This window comes from Anopheles merus, chromosome 2L, assembly GCF_017562075.2.
Source record: "Anopheles merus strain MAF chromosome 2L, AmerM5.1, whole genome shotgun sequence".
NCBI classification, from domain to species: domain Eukaryota; kingdom Metazoa; phylum Arthropoda; class Insecta; order Diptera; family Culicidae; genus Anopheles; species Anopheles merus.
The window spans coordinates 34443528-34460027 of NC_054083.1; the positions used below are offsets into that span (position 1 = coordinate 34443528).

Below are 16500 nucleotides of genomic sequence, written 5' to 3' on the forward strand. Positions count from 1 at the left end.
CCTGTTCGTAGAATAGCCGTTTAATATGCAACATCCGCTCCATCGGCGGCGGCCTCACCACCAAAGTCCCAACGCAACCGGCATCGGCCCACTTGACACGGGGAAAATAGAATCATTACCGCAAATTCGATTCGGAAAATACAACCCTTCGCTTATTTTCTTTTCAATTCCATTGTCAGCATGTCATTAGCAGGGTTGCTACTGCGACTACTGCTACCACTGCCCGCTACTGCCAATCGGACGTATGCCGCACCTCCCTCTAACCCGACAAACCAAAAAAGGCAAAAAGGTATTCCCCGGTGGATAGAGTGCCCTTTGGCGAGGCGCCAGGTACATAGGCGCTGGAAGACAAATCGCGTCCAAAATCACTGCTGAACCGGTATCGCCAGCAGGGGAGCGGCTCTGGGGAAACTAGAAAGCAACCGTATGTATGAAAACTTGCCAGCAATAAATCAATATAAACGAGCCATTTTTCACTCCCCAAGTATGCCACCTTCTCCCTTCTGCCACCCTTTCGGACAAAATCCGTCAACATTGCCGGGATTTGGGTGTTCCAGAAGTCAGCGCACGCGGTCGCGTTTTTTCCACTTCCAAAGGAACCACTCAGGAGTTTGTAGACGACGCGTGCGCGTGTGTGTGTGTGTGTGTGTGTGTGTGTGTGTGTGTGTGTGTAAAAGTGGGTTGGTTTATTGATAGGCAAAAAAAATCCCCTATCCCATTCCCCAGTGAGATTCACCGGTCTAGGTGTCTAGGTCAGTTGGTCGATTTTACTACTCTAGCACCCCGTCGGAATGTGAATGGAAGTAGTTGCACCGTTTTCCCGCCAGATGGCAGAACGTTGTGATGTGTTGCAGATGAAATCCCGAGCTCGTACCCGTAATGCGCAAGCGCAACGAAAAGCGTGTTCATCTTCCGCTCGTAATGAACTGGCGGTACACGAGCTCACGATGGTACGTTCGTGACCTTCCGACCTTCCCCTGCCATTTGTCCACGAGGACTATTGCATGCCCAATTCCCTGACACGAAACCCAACTATCCCAATTCAGTGTTTTGCCGCGCTTCTGTGAAGAAACACCAGAAGCGCACTCAACGAGGACCGATTCACGCGTGTTGCTTCACCGTAGGAAACGCACGTACGCAAAGCAAGATCAAAGCGGGCCATGGCTCAACCAACTGACGGTGCTGTTTCCCTGGTAACCTGGTCGCGAACCATGCTCCGGAAACGCAATACCAGCAGGGTTCTCCGCGTTTTTCCAAGTGCTGCTCTCCGAAGAGCTTTTCGCGCTAAGATACGAACGCAAACGAAAATAAAGCTTCCTGGTACGCCAACTACGGTACTACTGAACTACTATTGAGGATATATCTCGTTGGCATGTTGTTAGTGCCTTTTTTTGTTGTTGTTCCTGTTCCTGTACTAAGGTTTTGCAATTTTAGATCATAGAGTATGGTTTTGCTCGACTATATTGCACACACTTGACGGGGGTGTGTTGGCATGTCGCTTGAACGTGTTGGCGTGTTGCGCTACTAGCGAACGGAAGAGTCACTTGGCAGTATGGCAAAAAGCTCTTGATAAAACACGTCCGCTCGGAGCAACACGTGAGCTGGCGAGGTGTTGTTGCTGCAGTAAAAATGGGCAAAGTGTTCTCGGAACAGAGTACAGCCGACACTGTCTGGTATGGAAGCTCGAACATCAATGTTTTGGGGAAAAGGGAAAGATGACAAAAACGTTCCTGTGGCAAAAACTTCCGTAAATGGGAGCAAGCATGAATAGATTGCTAGACAAAAATCGGTAGTACTTTGATACTTTGAAAATCGTACCGAAAAGTGCCTGCAAGTAACATGCTTTGACAAGAGGACTTCCAGCTCTGTTTGACGCACAAACAAATTGTGTAACTTTCAAGGTCAGTTTCCGGAGGCAGCGTAAAACCAAAAGCCGAATCGTGATTAATGACATTTCGTAAAAGAAAGGGATGCTTAGCGGAAAAAAAAACCCCAACAGCCAGCCTTTAATATTGGCTTCATTTTGGGGTGGGCTTCCGATCCTTCTTTGCTCTTAATGCTGCTATTGATTGATGAATAAAGGGACTGATAATAAAAATCTTCTACAGAATTGTTTTTTCCGCTGGTGTTAAAAGACAACAAAGAACAGCTTAAAACCCATTTCTTGGTTTGCTACATAAGTTAATGGAATTAAATTTGCTGATTTTTTCATAGAATTTACTAAAGAGTTTGTCTCAATTTGTTGCGCTTCGTTCCAACACTTTCACTCATGCTTAGAAGGGACTGATTCCTGGTTTGGCATAGGTTTTAGGCTCCAGAAGCAGTGGCGAAGTAAGAAGAGTAGAGGCCCTAAGCGGTCACTCGAATGAAGGCCTGATTGCAGCGTCGAGCAGCTGGTTCTTTCAAAGATTCTCAACCAGAGAAGTCGTTGGGGTTCCTTTTTTTGAGTTTCTAGAGACCAAGGGACTCCAAGCGTAGAGCAAACTATGAAGCAATTTACTGAGCCAGTATGGATTTGAGATCAATACAATAATTGGCCTAAATTCAGGTTCAGTTCAGGAAGCGAATTAAAATTCATTGTAATTATAAGACAGAGATATGGCTGACATCATCTCTAGAATTTGTGTGAAGAGCATGGTTCTACAATTGGAAATTGTTTTGAAATGATACTTGCAATGTGATCTAGATTCTTTGAAGTAGAAAATGTTCCAATCTCAACACCAGCGATAAAAAGTTGCCACATCTGATAAGTAACCGATTTTTTGTATTTAATAAAGTTAAACCCTTCTTCTTCTTCTTCTTCTTCTTCTTCTTCTTCTTATTCTTCTTCTTATTCTTTTTGGATCAACAACCGTTGTCGGTCAAGGCCTGTCTGTACCACTTTTGAGGCTAGGATAGTCAGTCCTACGTATAGCGGCACGGTCTCATTGGGTCTTGAACCCATGACGGGCATGTTGTTAAGTCGTACAAGTTGACAACTGTACCACGAGACCGACTCAAACCCTTCTTCATACATATTATATCGTTAGAACGATATTCAAATCCTCTCTGTACATATGCCCATCTACCTGTATCTCAAAACGACTGTATTGTTTCATCCGTTCTATCTTCATTGACACAACACTAGAAAACTGAATCAAACTACCAATTCCGATCAGAACAGTGACAGCAGTACCCAGCTGAGTCTGGTCGCCTCCAGAAAGAGAGTGAAATAAAGCAAGGCCCCCAGTCCCAGTTCCGTCCGAATGCGCAACGACAAGAAAAGCGAAGCCGTCGCCTAGCAGTGTGACCGTTTGGACCCTGGCTCACTTCCTCCGCACTCAAATGCAAACCATTTCCGTATTAGTTCCGGCCCATAAAATACACCAGTTCATTCATTTCGACAAGTTCCTTTTTATGTTATTTTATATTTCTTTCCCCGCACTGCACCCTGTGCTATAGCACTTATTGTGTGTGTGTGTGTGTGTGTGTGTGTGTGTGTGTGTGTGTGTGTGTGTGTGTGTGTGTGTGTGTGTGTGTGTGTGTGTGTGTGTGTGTGTGTGTGTGTGTGTGTGTGTGTGTGTGTGTGTGTGTGTGTGTGTGTGTGTGTTTGATTTTCTCCCCGAGGCTAGTGGAGCTTTGCCGCTTTCGTGCGCACGGGTGGGAAAGAAAATATTGAACATTTTCACGTTGGTGGAAAATGGGATTAACAAGCGGCAGAGCGGGCTTTATTATTCTGGGTTGTGGAGTTGTGCGAGTAAAAAAAAAAAAAACGCTGAAACGCTGTTCAAAACACGCGTCATATCGTGTCACGAACATTAAATGGTGATGTTTAACACAGACACTGTGTTTGCTTTTGTGGTTTGCTTCTTTATGTATTGCGATGTTGGTGTGGTCCAGTGTCACGTGATAGCGTTATTAAGGGGAAATAAGTCGCGTGAAATATATTGAATAAGAATGAACAGTTTAAAACTTTATGAAGCATTTTTTTTTTTTTATGAAATATGCTGAAATGGCTCATTTCAAAAATATCTTTATTTATTATTATCGTTTTTTTATTGGTAAAACGTTTCTATAGCAATATTTCAAGAAGATCATAATGTTGCTCGCTTTTATCTATTCGACCAAAATCTGCCATTAATCAAGCATGTGCCATAGAAAAGTATGATTAGCATTTCAAACCATTATCCCGGTACGAGCCTGCATGAAAAGCCGTTCTCATTCCATGTTAATGGTTTCCTTTCCAAAAAAAAAACCCTTCACATGGTTCCATTGTTTTAAACGATATGAAATGTCAGATTCAAACCCTCAGAAATACTGCCAAACGCGTCTTTTAAGGATAATAAATTAACATGACCACGTAAGTTCACCGGAATCCCGCTCCATTTGTTTGGTTTCGGTTTTGAAATTCAAAGTTTGCTACTCCAAGAATTCCATCGCACTGCACTCTCCCGCTTTGCTCAGCCTCACCGACCCCGGTGGCTTGCTCGCGGTGGTGGATGATTTTGTAATCTTTTCACAATTCATCTGTAACCTTCGCCACACCTATATCTCCGTGCATCCATCCATCGCACAGCATGGATCCCTTGCTCAAGCGGCATCTATCGTACCGTGCCCGTGTCTTTCCGAATGGCAAATTCATTGTAAAGCATCCACTCCACCGTAAATGGGGAAGGAACCTAACCGGGAAACACGCTGGCTAATTGTTATTCTGCAGTGCACACGTTTTACGGACGGAGCGCCGGACCAAACGCCGGTCCCGGAGCGGTTCCCTAAACCTGGAACACGTTGCACCGGGACGTCACATTTGAATACAGAAACCGTACCCGGGGATGGGGTTTACCTTCTCTCCTAAACCCAACACAAATGGTTGATTTGCCCGAATGCGCAACGTGCCCCCGTCTAGGTTAATGTACAGCGTCGTTCCAATGGAACTGGATAGCATCGAGGTGGGAAGGGACTGTACCGACAGGACGCGACACACACACACCCGAGGTTGACGCAGGACGGTAGGAAGATGAATGAAAAAATCATAAGCCATCCTATACCACGCTATTTTGCTCTCAAAACGGGCCCGGGATGATGAATATGAATGATGTCCGCCAGGATGGATTGGGTCAGCTTGATCCGTCGGTAGCGTCATCATCGTCATAGCGAAACACCATTCATCCATTTTAAACGTTTCTTTATTTGTTTGTTTGCAGTTTGTTGGTGTGAGTGTGTGTATGCTTTTTACTATCCGTTTCTCACCTTCTCTATCTAGCAGCAGCTCTATCTAGCTCCTTAGCTTGTCAAACAAATGGATATTAAACGCAATCGATTTCTCTTCCGTTAAGCTTTGGCGCTATGATCCTTTCGTTTTCTTCTGTTTTTTTTTGTTTCTTTAGAATTTTGCTCTTGTATCGCATTTGTATTCATTCTGTTCGTATCTTGTTTTCTTCCATGAGATACGTTGAGTGTGTTTTCTGTTGTATCCGTTATGTTTTGCTTTTTTTTGCAGAGTTTTTATGCTTTTCATAATGCTTTCTCTCGCTCTCTTCTTAAATGGATTTATTTCCATTTGCGTTTTCCTTTTTACTTCGTGCGTTTAAGTATTTACCCAAAGCATTGACCTTTGCTAGACAAAACAGAGTACGCGATCAAGCTATTTAGCGTCTTTCTACTCACAACCTACTTTGCACACACTTTAAGCAAGATAAATTAATTATGTTCATGTTTTGTTCACATTTTTATTTAATTTTTTCTCTTTCCTTTTTTTTCTTCTTCTTGTGTTTTGATGTTTATACATTATTTCTACCACGTTTATTTTCTATTTCTACCACTACTTTCCTTCTATTAAATCCCATTATTCATCTGCTACCAACAAGTGTTTCGCATTTGCATCATACATTTATCATTTCATACACATTTTTAGTAAGATGCTCGAGCAAAAAAAAAACACAAACAAAAAGGCTTGTATTATTTGTAACAATAAAATAAAAACACACAAAATTTCAAACTAGTAGTTAATAGCAGGCAGAAAATTACAATTGTTGTCCTTTGTTTCAATCGTTTTTTAAGATTTACATTAAAGGATACGCTGGTGCTGGAGCAAAGCAAAAGATACTAATAGGAAGTATGGAAAAAGGGCAGTTATTGTGGTTCCAGTTTATCTATTAAATGCCACCCAAACAAAACAAAAAAACGTACCACAAGTGATACCCATAAGTGACGCATGCTGTACAACACTTGCTCTCTGCATCGAAACCCCCTCGAGTCGAATAAATAAATCGCGCACTTGGGAGCGGGGAACTATTATACTAAGCGGAACTAGTTGGGGTTTTGCTGAGACGTCCTACCGTTCGCTAATATATATTTTTTGTGGTGTTGCTGGCCTCAAGTGTACTGTACAGATTCCTACCACTTCCTATTCCTGCTTCTAAGAAACGCTCTTATACAACGCTTTTTGCCACCTTCCAGCGCACACACAGACACACACGCACGCAATCTTACACGCTTACACATACATACACGATCCAAGCGAAAAAGGGGCGGGAAGAAGTTGGCACGGGGTTACAATTTCAGGACGGCATAGGGGTTTACAAGGGTCGGCATCCTAAGGTCGGCCTAAGTACCGTGTGGTTGGGTGGGAGTCATCGGTTTTCGCTGCACGCCGCCGCCACCGCCTCACGTTCGTGTCATCATGCCATTAATCATGATGTTGGCGAGCGCATTTCGACGCTTACGCCAGGTGCCCATGCCCTGCGAATGGTACTGCAGCTGGGCGTACCACTGTTTGGTCTTCGTACCGTCCTCAGCCTGCAGCAAAAGAGAGGGAAGGAAAAAACAGGAATGTAGCATTCCAAACACACGCTGTGACACGCTATTGATTGATGCCGGAAGCAGGGCCGCACGTCGTGCACCTGTACATACCTTAAATATGAAGGACTCCTTCGAGAGGATCTCCTGCACCTCGAAATAGTCCTCCCAGTCGTGCTCGGAGCAGACGATGCACCGGTCGAGAAAGAGCGGCTCGCGTAACAGCGTGTACCGGCCGCCCTTTTCGCGCACCAGCAGCAGCGACGCCTCGCGGATGCCCGTGTGGCGGGGAAAGCTGAGCGTTTCCGACAGGGCCCGGTCCGCCTTGTAGCTGGCCGTGGGCTGCGAGTGAAAGAAAAGGAAGGAAGGAATAAGGCATAAATATAGGTTGAGTAACCACGACCGATGGTGAAGTGAGGTTCTTTTTGTGGCATTTTTTTCCTCTAAATGATTTGTGGCAAAAGCCCCCTTTTCAGGGACACTTGCTGAAGTGTGGAATGAAAATTTAAGATTCCCGGGAAAGCTTCTCGTAAGCTGCGAGTGAGGCTTTTGGCCGTCGCCACTTGACATTTGTTTGTGGTCCCTTTTGCATGCAGTGGAAAGGATGTAAATCTTCATTACGAGCAAGGTAAGATGCTGAAGCACGTGCTAGACACTACGTTTCAGTTTGAGTTGTCATAATTACTCATTTAAATAAATGTTTTGAGCTTTTGAGATTATAAGAGCGGGTTGAATTCTGAGGAAAGCCTCAATAAAGTGAACCAATGTACTGAGATGCATGACACAAATTGATACAAGGGAAATATAAGCGTAAAATACTTTGAATTTAAAGAAATATTATGCAAAATTGAACATTTATCCTAATAAGTGTCTGTTTTACATAATTTTTATGAAATTTACACTCATTCCCAGTCAGTCTTCATTAAATTTTGTTGTTATAAAACTCAAAAGTGATACGAAAGAAATTGTTTATTATGTTTGTGAAAATGTCTTTAAAGTAGCAGACGTCTACTGTTACTACAAAGTTACCCAGAAGATACTGTTCTTGAGAGACATCTTCTTCTATATGGCGTAATGACCTACGATGGCATGTAGGACTATAAAGGCTTAAGAAACATAAAAAGGCAATTCTCAGAAGAACCTTAAAGTTCCTCAGAAATCCTCCAAAAACGACATCCAATACCAAGTTTACATTCTCTACAACCTAACGGTTGCCATCACCTTACCTTTCCATTCGTCACCAGTAGCGCATTGATGGAGGTCAGCTTGATCGTGCGGCTCTTCTTCCAGTTGCCATCGTTTGGCTGCGTAAAGAGCAGCCGGCCCTCGATGGCGAACCGCACCTCCTCGTGGTTCCACTCCAGCACGTCCACCGCCATCTTGCGCAGCTTGATGTTGATCATGTCGAGCTCGCAGGACAGCCGCCGGCCCGGGCTGGAGGACGAGATGCGGCGCCACAGCTTCGTCGGCACGTCCTTCGCCTCCCGGTTCATGTGGTTCAGGTGCAGTTCGATCTTTTCCTGCGACTGCTTGAGCAGCTCCTTGCCCTCCAGATGGGCCGGAGTCACCTTGTACAGGCGGGCCAGCAGCAGCGGGTACTTGGTGACGCGCTGTACCGGCACCTGGAATGTAAGAGGAGGGAAGGGTGTTATAAACGTCTCTTCAAAGTATCCCATCATCTCTGATCCGAGCTTACCATAAGGAACGAGTTGAGATTCATTCGCCGCAGCACGGCATTCTCCATCTGCGAGACGCGCAGAAAGATGCGCAGCAGCTCCTTCTCCTTCTCGAGGTTCGCGAGCAGCAGGCTGGCGGCGCCCTGCCGCACACAGTAGCTCTCAAACGCGTGCAGCATTGGGGCCGCCTCGAGGAAGATCTTACCAATGCTCACCGTGAGCAGATCGTCGTCGCCCTGCTCGTTCGCGATGTCCAGCGCATCGCGCATCCGCTCCGCCAGGAACTGGTTGTTCTCCAGCAGTTCTTCCACGTTCAAAAAGATTGCAGAGAGCTGCTCCTGGTTGAGCAGGCCGGCGACCAGCATCGGCTGATAGAACTCCTCCAGTATGATCTGCAGATCCCGCCCATACTTTTCCTCCGTCTCGACGATCTCGGTAATGATCTCTTTCCGCTCGGCCCGCTTTTTGCCACACTTGCGACAGACGAGCGGTGCGTACATGACGCCCGACTCGGTCACCTGCGTCTCTACCGGTCCGTCACAATCCTCGCACAGGTGAATCGGCGTGATCTTCGTCAGCAGCGCGCTTGTTGTGGTGCTGGTAGTTGTCGTGCTGATTGGATTCTGCCACCGGCTGCGGGACGTCTTGCTCGTCTCCGACCCGACGCCCGAATCGTTCCGCTCGATTTCGGCCGACGCTTTGCTGCTTCGCCCATTACTAAGCGTGCCCGCCGACAGGGACGTGTCCTCGCTCGAATCACTAATACCCGACAGATGCGACAGCCTGCTGCTAATGTCCGATATCTGGCGCTGATGGTGCCGCAGCTCGGTGATCGGTTCAGCCTCTTCCTCCTCGAGAATGATGTCACCGGCAGCGCCAAACTGGAACCCGTACGATCCATCCTCCTGCACGATGCCACGCTCCTTCGCGTCCACCAGGTACGACAAGATGTCGTACTTGGAGGCACCCTCAAAGATAGACCGCGCATTGCGCTGCTTCTCCAAATCAACATCGTCGATCGGTGGAGCCGTCAGTGGCAGCGGCGGCGGGATGTCATTGATTTCCTCATAGATAGGATCCCCGTTCAGCCGAATCGATTCGTAATGATGCTCATCGTCATCATCCTCGTTCGCCGTGTTGATCTCAAGCTCGGACAGTGTCGCGTCTACCAGCATCTGGTAGAACTTGCTGCGGGATGAGTGCGCATCGTCATCCACCGTCAGATCGCTGCTGCAGCTCTGATAGCAATCGCTCAGCTCGCCCAGCTGATCGAACTCCATCAGCTCGTACGCGGCGGCCGAACCGTAGCTATTGCCCGAGCTGACACTGCTTCGCTTGCTCCCGCTGCTCTGCTGCGGTGACTGGCTGGCTGGGTTGCTCGGTGCTGTCAGCTTGCTGCGCTCCTCCTGTATCTTGAGCAGCGACTGCTCGATCATCTTCGACACGTCGTCCTCGTCTTTGGTACCGCTCATGTCCAGCCCGTTGCGCGATTCCTTCAGCCGGAGCAGCGAGCTTTCGATCAGCTTGGCGATCAGCTCGTAATCCAACCCCTCGGACAGCTGGCTAAGGGAGGGATCTTCTAGCAGCTTGGCGATGAAGCTGTTACGGCACACCTTCGCCTGCAAGCTGTTGACGGCGGTGGTCGGTTCCGTTGTTGGTTTTAGCGAGCGCCGCAGCACAACCGGTGTCGGTGTGAGGTCCACGGACGTTTGTTTGACTACGATCTGCTGCTGCTGCTGCTGTTGCTGATCGTGAGCAGCATCTTCACGAACCTTGGGCGAATCTTTGGAGTCATTGGAATCACTAGGAACTGGTGCGATCGGTGTTACATCTTCCGACGTCTTGTCGGTTTGTGAAGCGGCGCTACTGTCAACACTCTGCTCCGGTTGACCAAAATCGAGATTGATCAACGTACGCCCATTACTGCCGGTAACACTGCTCCCCCCTATGGGAATGACCGACGTCCCCGTGCTGACTGTTGTGATCTCTTCCCTTCCCATCGTTACCACCGTTCCGTTCGCGTGCTGCTCATCGCCTGCCGGCTTCCCCGTTTCCATCCTGCCCTTACTTCCACGGCTTTCCAGCGTAGACGTCGGCGAGCTGACGCTGATCGTGATCGTATTGGACGCCGTTTGCCGTATCTCGTTCGTCGGTGAGGCCACCACACTGCCATCGTTTACCACCACCGAGGATTGGTAGATCGGCGTATCGCTAGCGCCATCCACGTTCACCGTCGAGTAGCAATCATCGCCCGTGATCAGGATGGACGTTTTCTTCTGATAGTGTTCCTCCTCCGGTTCCGGATCGTGCCGTATCTCTAGCCGATGAATGCCGCCGCTCGACGCAATCGGCGACGGCGACGAGGCACAAGACGAGGGAGAAGATGGGGAGGAGGAGGTGGAGGAGAAGGAGGAGGAGCTGGCCAGTACCTGCACCACCGTACGGGACGAGGTTGAGGTGGAGCTGCTACGGTCGCTACTCGAACGCCTGACGCCCGCCATCAGGCCGAAGCAAAAATCCTCGTACACGTTGCTGCCCGGGGGTGGCGGTGTGGCACTGGCTGGCGCTTTCCCATTGGCGCTGGTGGGAAGTTGCTGTTGCGTTGTTGTCAGTGGTGGAGGTGGTGGTGGAGGTGGCAGCTTGGGTCGTGCCTTGCCGCCCTGGCCAACGGCTAGCAGCAGCGAGGAGATGGAACCGATCGATGATTCCGACGACGACGACGACGAGGATGAAGTTGTCAAGGAAGCAGTTTCATCGTCGAATGCCGTCCGCGAATCGGTCCGCAGGGGCCGAACGCGTAAAGCCATCGTGTCGTTGAACTGGTCGTCCCGGGCAGTGGTACCGTTGGCGGGATGTCCACCATACCCGTTCGTCTTGGCCGTGGGTGATGATCGGTCGCTGAAGCTTCTTCGGACTGGACCGGCCCTTCGCTGGAACACGGTGGCGACCGCGCTAGGCTTGGTGCGTTCTGCGTAACGATAGAAGGAAAACAACAACTGTTAGAAACTCATTCAATCACTGCTAGTAGTAACATTATTAATTAGACCACCGCCAACATCGACGAGCATGCGATTCGTTCCGGGTCAGGACCTGCTGCCATTCTGCCTAGCCTTCCAATCGTGCCAAACCGGACTTATTAGAGCGAATCACATTTACTGCACCGGCACCGCTCTGGCACCGCTGCAGGATATTGTGATTTGACCTCGTGGCAATCGAACCTTCCATGTCTCCAGTCACCACCGCTTGACGGTTTCGTTTCGAGACCGTTGGTGACCGTATTTCCAATATCCGGTTCGGTTTGAATCAGTGCTACCGGGCGGGACCGTGTTTTTGCCAGTGCCACTCACCCTTCGTGGGTGGGTAAGTGAACAAATTTCATGAATGAATTATGAGCACGTGCTGCACATTTGGCGTTCGACGTTCGCCAACAGTAACGGGCAGTGGCAGCAGGTGTGTCACGCCGTTTTGCACGCAGTAGGATACGAGGGGTTTTATTCGTGCAGGTCTGGAGCGAGCAGTTGATTGCCAAAGCTCGCGGTGAGTGAAAGGGCAGTTGTGTGATTAGTGTGCTATGTATTATGCCGAGTGTGCTGGTGAAAACAATAGCCCAGCCGGGGGTATTGCAAGGGGAGTGAGCGAAATGCGGGATAGGTTGTTTTTAATAATTATTGAACTAAGCATTGAACACCGTGCGGTGTTGAGTTTGCCGCAACAAACAAATGTTTATAGCTGGTTGCTGTTTTTTGTTTGCTGTGTCCTATTGAATAATATTGAACAATGCACTTGAAGCATAAGCTTATATTGTACTGCAAAAACGTGAAAGTGGACCAACCAGAATCTAATATTTTATACATCACATTATTGGCAAATTGCAATAAAAACGTGGAATTTTAGAATTTTTATTTAGGTTTTCCAAGTTAGTTGCTCCAGTTTACCAAGTTTGCTTGATAAGCAGCGGACAGTTTAATTCAGTCCAAAATAATACTTATCGCTAGGCGGATAGAATCGTTTTGGGGAAGTATTTAAATTTGTTGTTTTTCTTGCCTAATAGAAAAAGCGTATACTGTTATGCTTCAAATTACGGACAACTTCAAATTCCGGACATTCGGCATTGTTTTTATTGAATTGTTTCATATGTAGTCCCTGGCCATACCGCTTTTTAATTTTATATAAAGGCCATGATGTGCTACAATATATTAAAAACGAGTCTGAGCTATAGTAGGCCCTGATACCACTGTAAATCAATATGTTCAGTCGGTCAGTTAAAAGGGATTTCTTAGCAGTTTTGCTTCAAACCCCACGCCAGTGTTATATCCGATAATTCCTATTAATTGCGTCTAGGCGCATTGAAATACGTAGGAATCCATTGTGGAAGTAGTTTACAACGTGAAAACGACAGTTTTTTACCATATTCTGAATTTCATAAAAAAAACACGTATTTAATACTGTCCGGAACTCGGAGCAATGTTGTTCATCTTGATTTTAATTTCGGATAGCTGAAGTGAATTGTGATTAATTGCATAAAAATACGTTTTTGACATTGTCAATAACAAGAACAAAGAATCAGTGATAATAATAAAACAACAATATTTGAAGATAGATGTGCCCAATGCCTTCCAATTCCTGCCCAATCGCGCAGCAGTACTTTGAAAACCAAGAGGAAAACCGCACACAAACCCCCTTGTCAGTAAGGTCGGCTTCCTGTCGATCCAGGATAACAATGACCCTCAGAATTTGTTATTCAAATGTAAATATAAGTTAGAAACAAAAAAAGGAGTAGTGTGTGTCTTAATATGAAGATTATGAATGAAATTTTGAGTCTTTCCGGAATATAAATCAAATCGTCCTTAATTTCAAACATGAGCTCCAAACGGAAACACAACGGTATGTCTTCATTGCGAACAAAGATTCTAAGATTTGCCATATTCTGCTCTGTTCTAAATACTGTTATTATTTTAGCTAATTTATTATTATTTTAGCTAATTTCAGCATTTATATTCAAGATTTCAAAGTTTTATTCTTGTTTACATTGTTTTAAGCAGGATGGAATTTTCTCGCTGCTAGCCTGGTAGCATATACCACTAAATATACTCGTTTCCATCCTGCAAGCGTCACGTAAGGTATGGATGGCCCCTGCGGTGAGCCACTCTTAGGTTCATAATGAATGTTTATCAATCAAGCGAAACATTTCCTTACATGTGTCGACCTGTATGAAATATAGAGCATTTTCAACATTTCACTCTCCTATACCTAGAACCAATCAACTCACCAGCAGCTAAAAGACGATTATTGCAACCCGAAAACTGTGCCATCGACTTTTCTCCGCCCAGCTGAATGTTCAATTTTTCTGCATCACATTTTCTAAATTCCCACGCGCACACAGATTGTGTCTTGGTAGCAAGATGGAACCCATTCCCCCAGGTGGCCAGAACAGCTGGCCAAACAACTAGCTGGTGCAAGGGCACAGGATGGCACTGATGAACAGCACGAACATGCTTCCGGTGTGCAGGCGTCGCCGGTAATCCTGCACCGATGCCTTCCGATACAGAGTGCATCACAGCGCGAGCAATAATCGGGTCCGCCGGGTGTCTCGACTGTGGCACCGTTTCGCTAAGGTCGTTCCCGAAGACAAACGTTTGTTTGTCGAACTGCTTCGAACCATTCGCGTTGCTGTTGCTCTCGTACAAACGAGCTGCTGCCTCAAAGGGTTTAACTTTACCGCTCGGTTGCCGCTCGCAGTGCGATTATCTCACCCCAACGGAAAGGAAACTATTCTCCCGTGGGGGGGCAGGGAACAGTGACGCCATTCTTTCCATGGCAACTGTCACCATGTACATTTGTTGTAGGGTGTTTTGCTTTTGGTGGTGCGAGAGACGTTCGTGGCATCCCTCGAGCGAGGGACACAGCGCATCGTAATCAAAGCTCATATGTAAATACCCGCGCCAGTACTGGTTTCCGATCACTCCGAATCCTTCTTCCCGTGGTGCCGAGGATGCGCATAAATCAGAGCCCCACCTTTCGATAGTGGCACCCAACCCAAGGGGGACACAGCAATAAGAGCCGCCGTAGGGATCGGTTGGTACGTTTGGTTTATCTCCGCACACGTTGTTTCATAGTTCCGGGACGGGGGTTTGCCCGGGTCTCCAAATCGCACCGATTCGATCGAATCGAACACATTTGGCATTACACAGCCGCTCATGCGAGAAAACGGATCCCAAGACACAGTAAGACACCGCTCGTTTCCCCCCCCCTCTTTTGGCCACTTTTCTTTCACAAACACACATACACAATGTCACACAACACAACTGAGCGAGGAGAGAGAAAAGCGACGATCCCAATCATGTTATTTTATTTCACCCTGTGCTTTTCCCGTGATTTATGCGAGCGCTTCAAAAAGCTGGCAAAAATCTTTTCTCCCTTTCCACCACCTTCTGCTTCTCCTCCCCCTTGCGGCGGTTCCCTTGTGTGGCGGTGGAATGTAAAATATTTGCCATAATTTCACTTTTCCACCGAGTTTTCCTGCCGCCCGTTCGAGCCGAAAGCTTCCCATCAAGCAGAATTGCCGTGCGGGAAGGGTGGAAAACGGGAGGAAAAATCCCGGGACACTCTTTACCTTCGCAACAAGCGCAACAAATATGCGGCAAACGGGAACAACAACTCCCGGTCCCGGTGGAGAAGGTCGGTTGGAGGGATTTGTGGCCGGGCGTATGTGTTGCGGTGCAAATAATTCGGCACAAATTTTTCATTCCTCTACTCACACAACACACACCCGAATCACTCCGCTGTGGTATGATAGGGAAATTTTCCAATCTTTTTAACCCACCCGGGGATGGAGGGAAAGTCCCAGGAGCGTTCTTACGATTTGGCTTTGCTTTCTGTTTTGCCGGGGAGGGTGGAGAAAAAAGGGGGGTTGGGGTTGCCTTTTTTTTGCTAGCCTCTGCCCTACCGGTGGGCTACCGTCCGGTGAGGTTAAGTTCGTTCCGGAAGATTTTGTTTGGCAATGATTTCTGACCTCAAACACATTCTCTCTCTCTCTCTCTCTCTCTCTCTCTCTCTCTCTCTCTCTTTCTCTCTCTCTCTCTCTGTCTCTCAGTCCCCTCGTTCTCTCCACTAGCTTTTTTAGGGCAGGCTTGTTTGAATGGCTTCTGTTTGGAAAAGGTCATGGATTTATCGTAACAAGGATCAATGGCTTATCGTGCTGGTGCTGTCAGTTGTACTGTTGTTTCGGGCAGCTTCCGGTTGAACAAAAAAAAAAAACAGGTTGAATACGTACCGAAACCCATTGCAGGATTAGGTTTCAGGCCTAGTGGGAAATGTTAGTCTTATTTTTGTTTTGGCCATTTGGTCATCAGGTTGGTTGGTCCGATTGTTTTGGGGGCAAACTATTGTATGCAACGGATTAAGGAGAGTTTAGAAACATTGAACCAATGTTTAAAAGGAATGCTTTTTTCTGCTGTTTTAAAAGCTACTTTAGGTGGTTTATACCAGTACTCTTCAACCTTTTTTGGATCGCGAACCAGTTGGCTTTGAAAATACATTTGCCGCGGCCCACATCCATTGAGGGCATACCTTTCTTAAACTTAGTTCAAAGTTTTTGATCAAAACTGTAATTAAATCTTTTTCTAGACATGGTCTTTCAGACAAATCTTTTTCTAGACAATTTTAAACTTGATTGTGAGGAAAAATGCTCGATATGTAATATGTACGGTAATAAACCTTTCTTTTTCAAAAATAAATTCTTTTGCGTGCCACGTTTGTTAATGCCACGGACTACAGGTTGGAGACCACTGGGTTTTTTTTTAAACATTTCCTAGTAATTTACTCCCATTTTATTAATTTTTTAAATAAACAAAAGGCAATATGGACAATCATTTCTCACTCAATTATTTTCTCCAAATAAGAGATCCTGAATAAAGTACATTATTTGATTGCTGTGATTGCTATACAGGGTATTCAATGATATTATTGAAATGTTCAGCGAGTAGTTGATTCGTTCGAGCATATAATTGACTCTTTCAGCGAGATATTGAATTGTTCGGTAGCAGGC

The 16500-nt window shown here is 46.7% G+C and overlaps 1 protein-coding gene across 6 annotated transcripts in view; it reads right to left on the reverse strand.

Annotated features, from left to right (window-relative positions):
- Positions 1–5147: 5147 nt before the first annotated feature.
- LOC121592820 (serine-rich adhesin for platelets) overlaps positions 5148–16500 on the reverse strand; it is a 152686-nt gene continuing 141333 nt past the window's right edge. For all 6 annotated transcript variants that reach the window (XM_041914636.1, XM_041914634.1, XM_041914633.1 and 3 more), the window contains 4 exons: positions 8474–11421; positions 8004–8399; positions 6892–7119; positions 5148–6777 (listed from right to left, as the gene is read on the reverse strand). In XM_041914636.1, coding sequence (XP_041770570.1) covers positions 6646–6777; positions 6892–7119; positions 8004–8399; positions 8474–11421 — 3704 coding nt within the window. In that variant the 3' untranslated portion in view covers positions 5148–6645. The remainder of the gene's footprint in view (positions 6778–6891; positions 7120–8003; positions 8400–8473; positions 11422–16500) is intronic.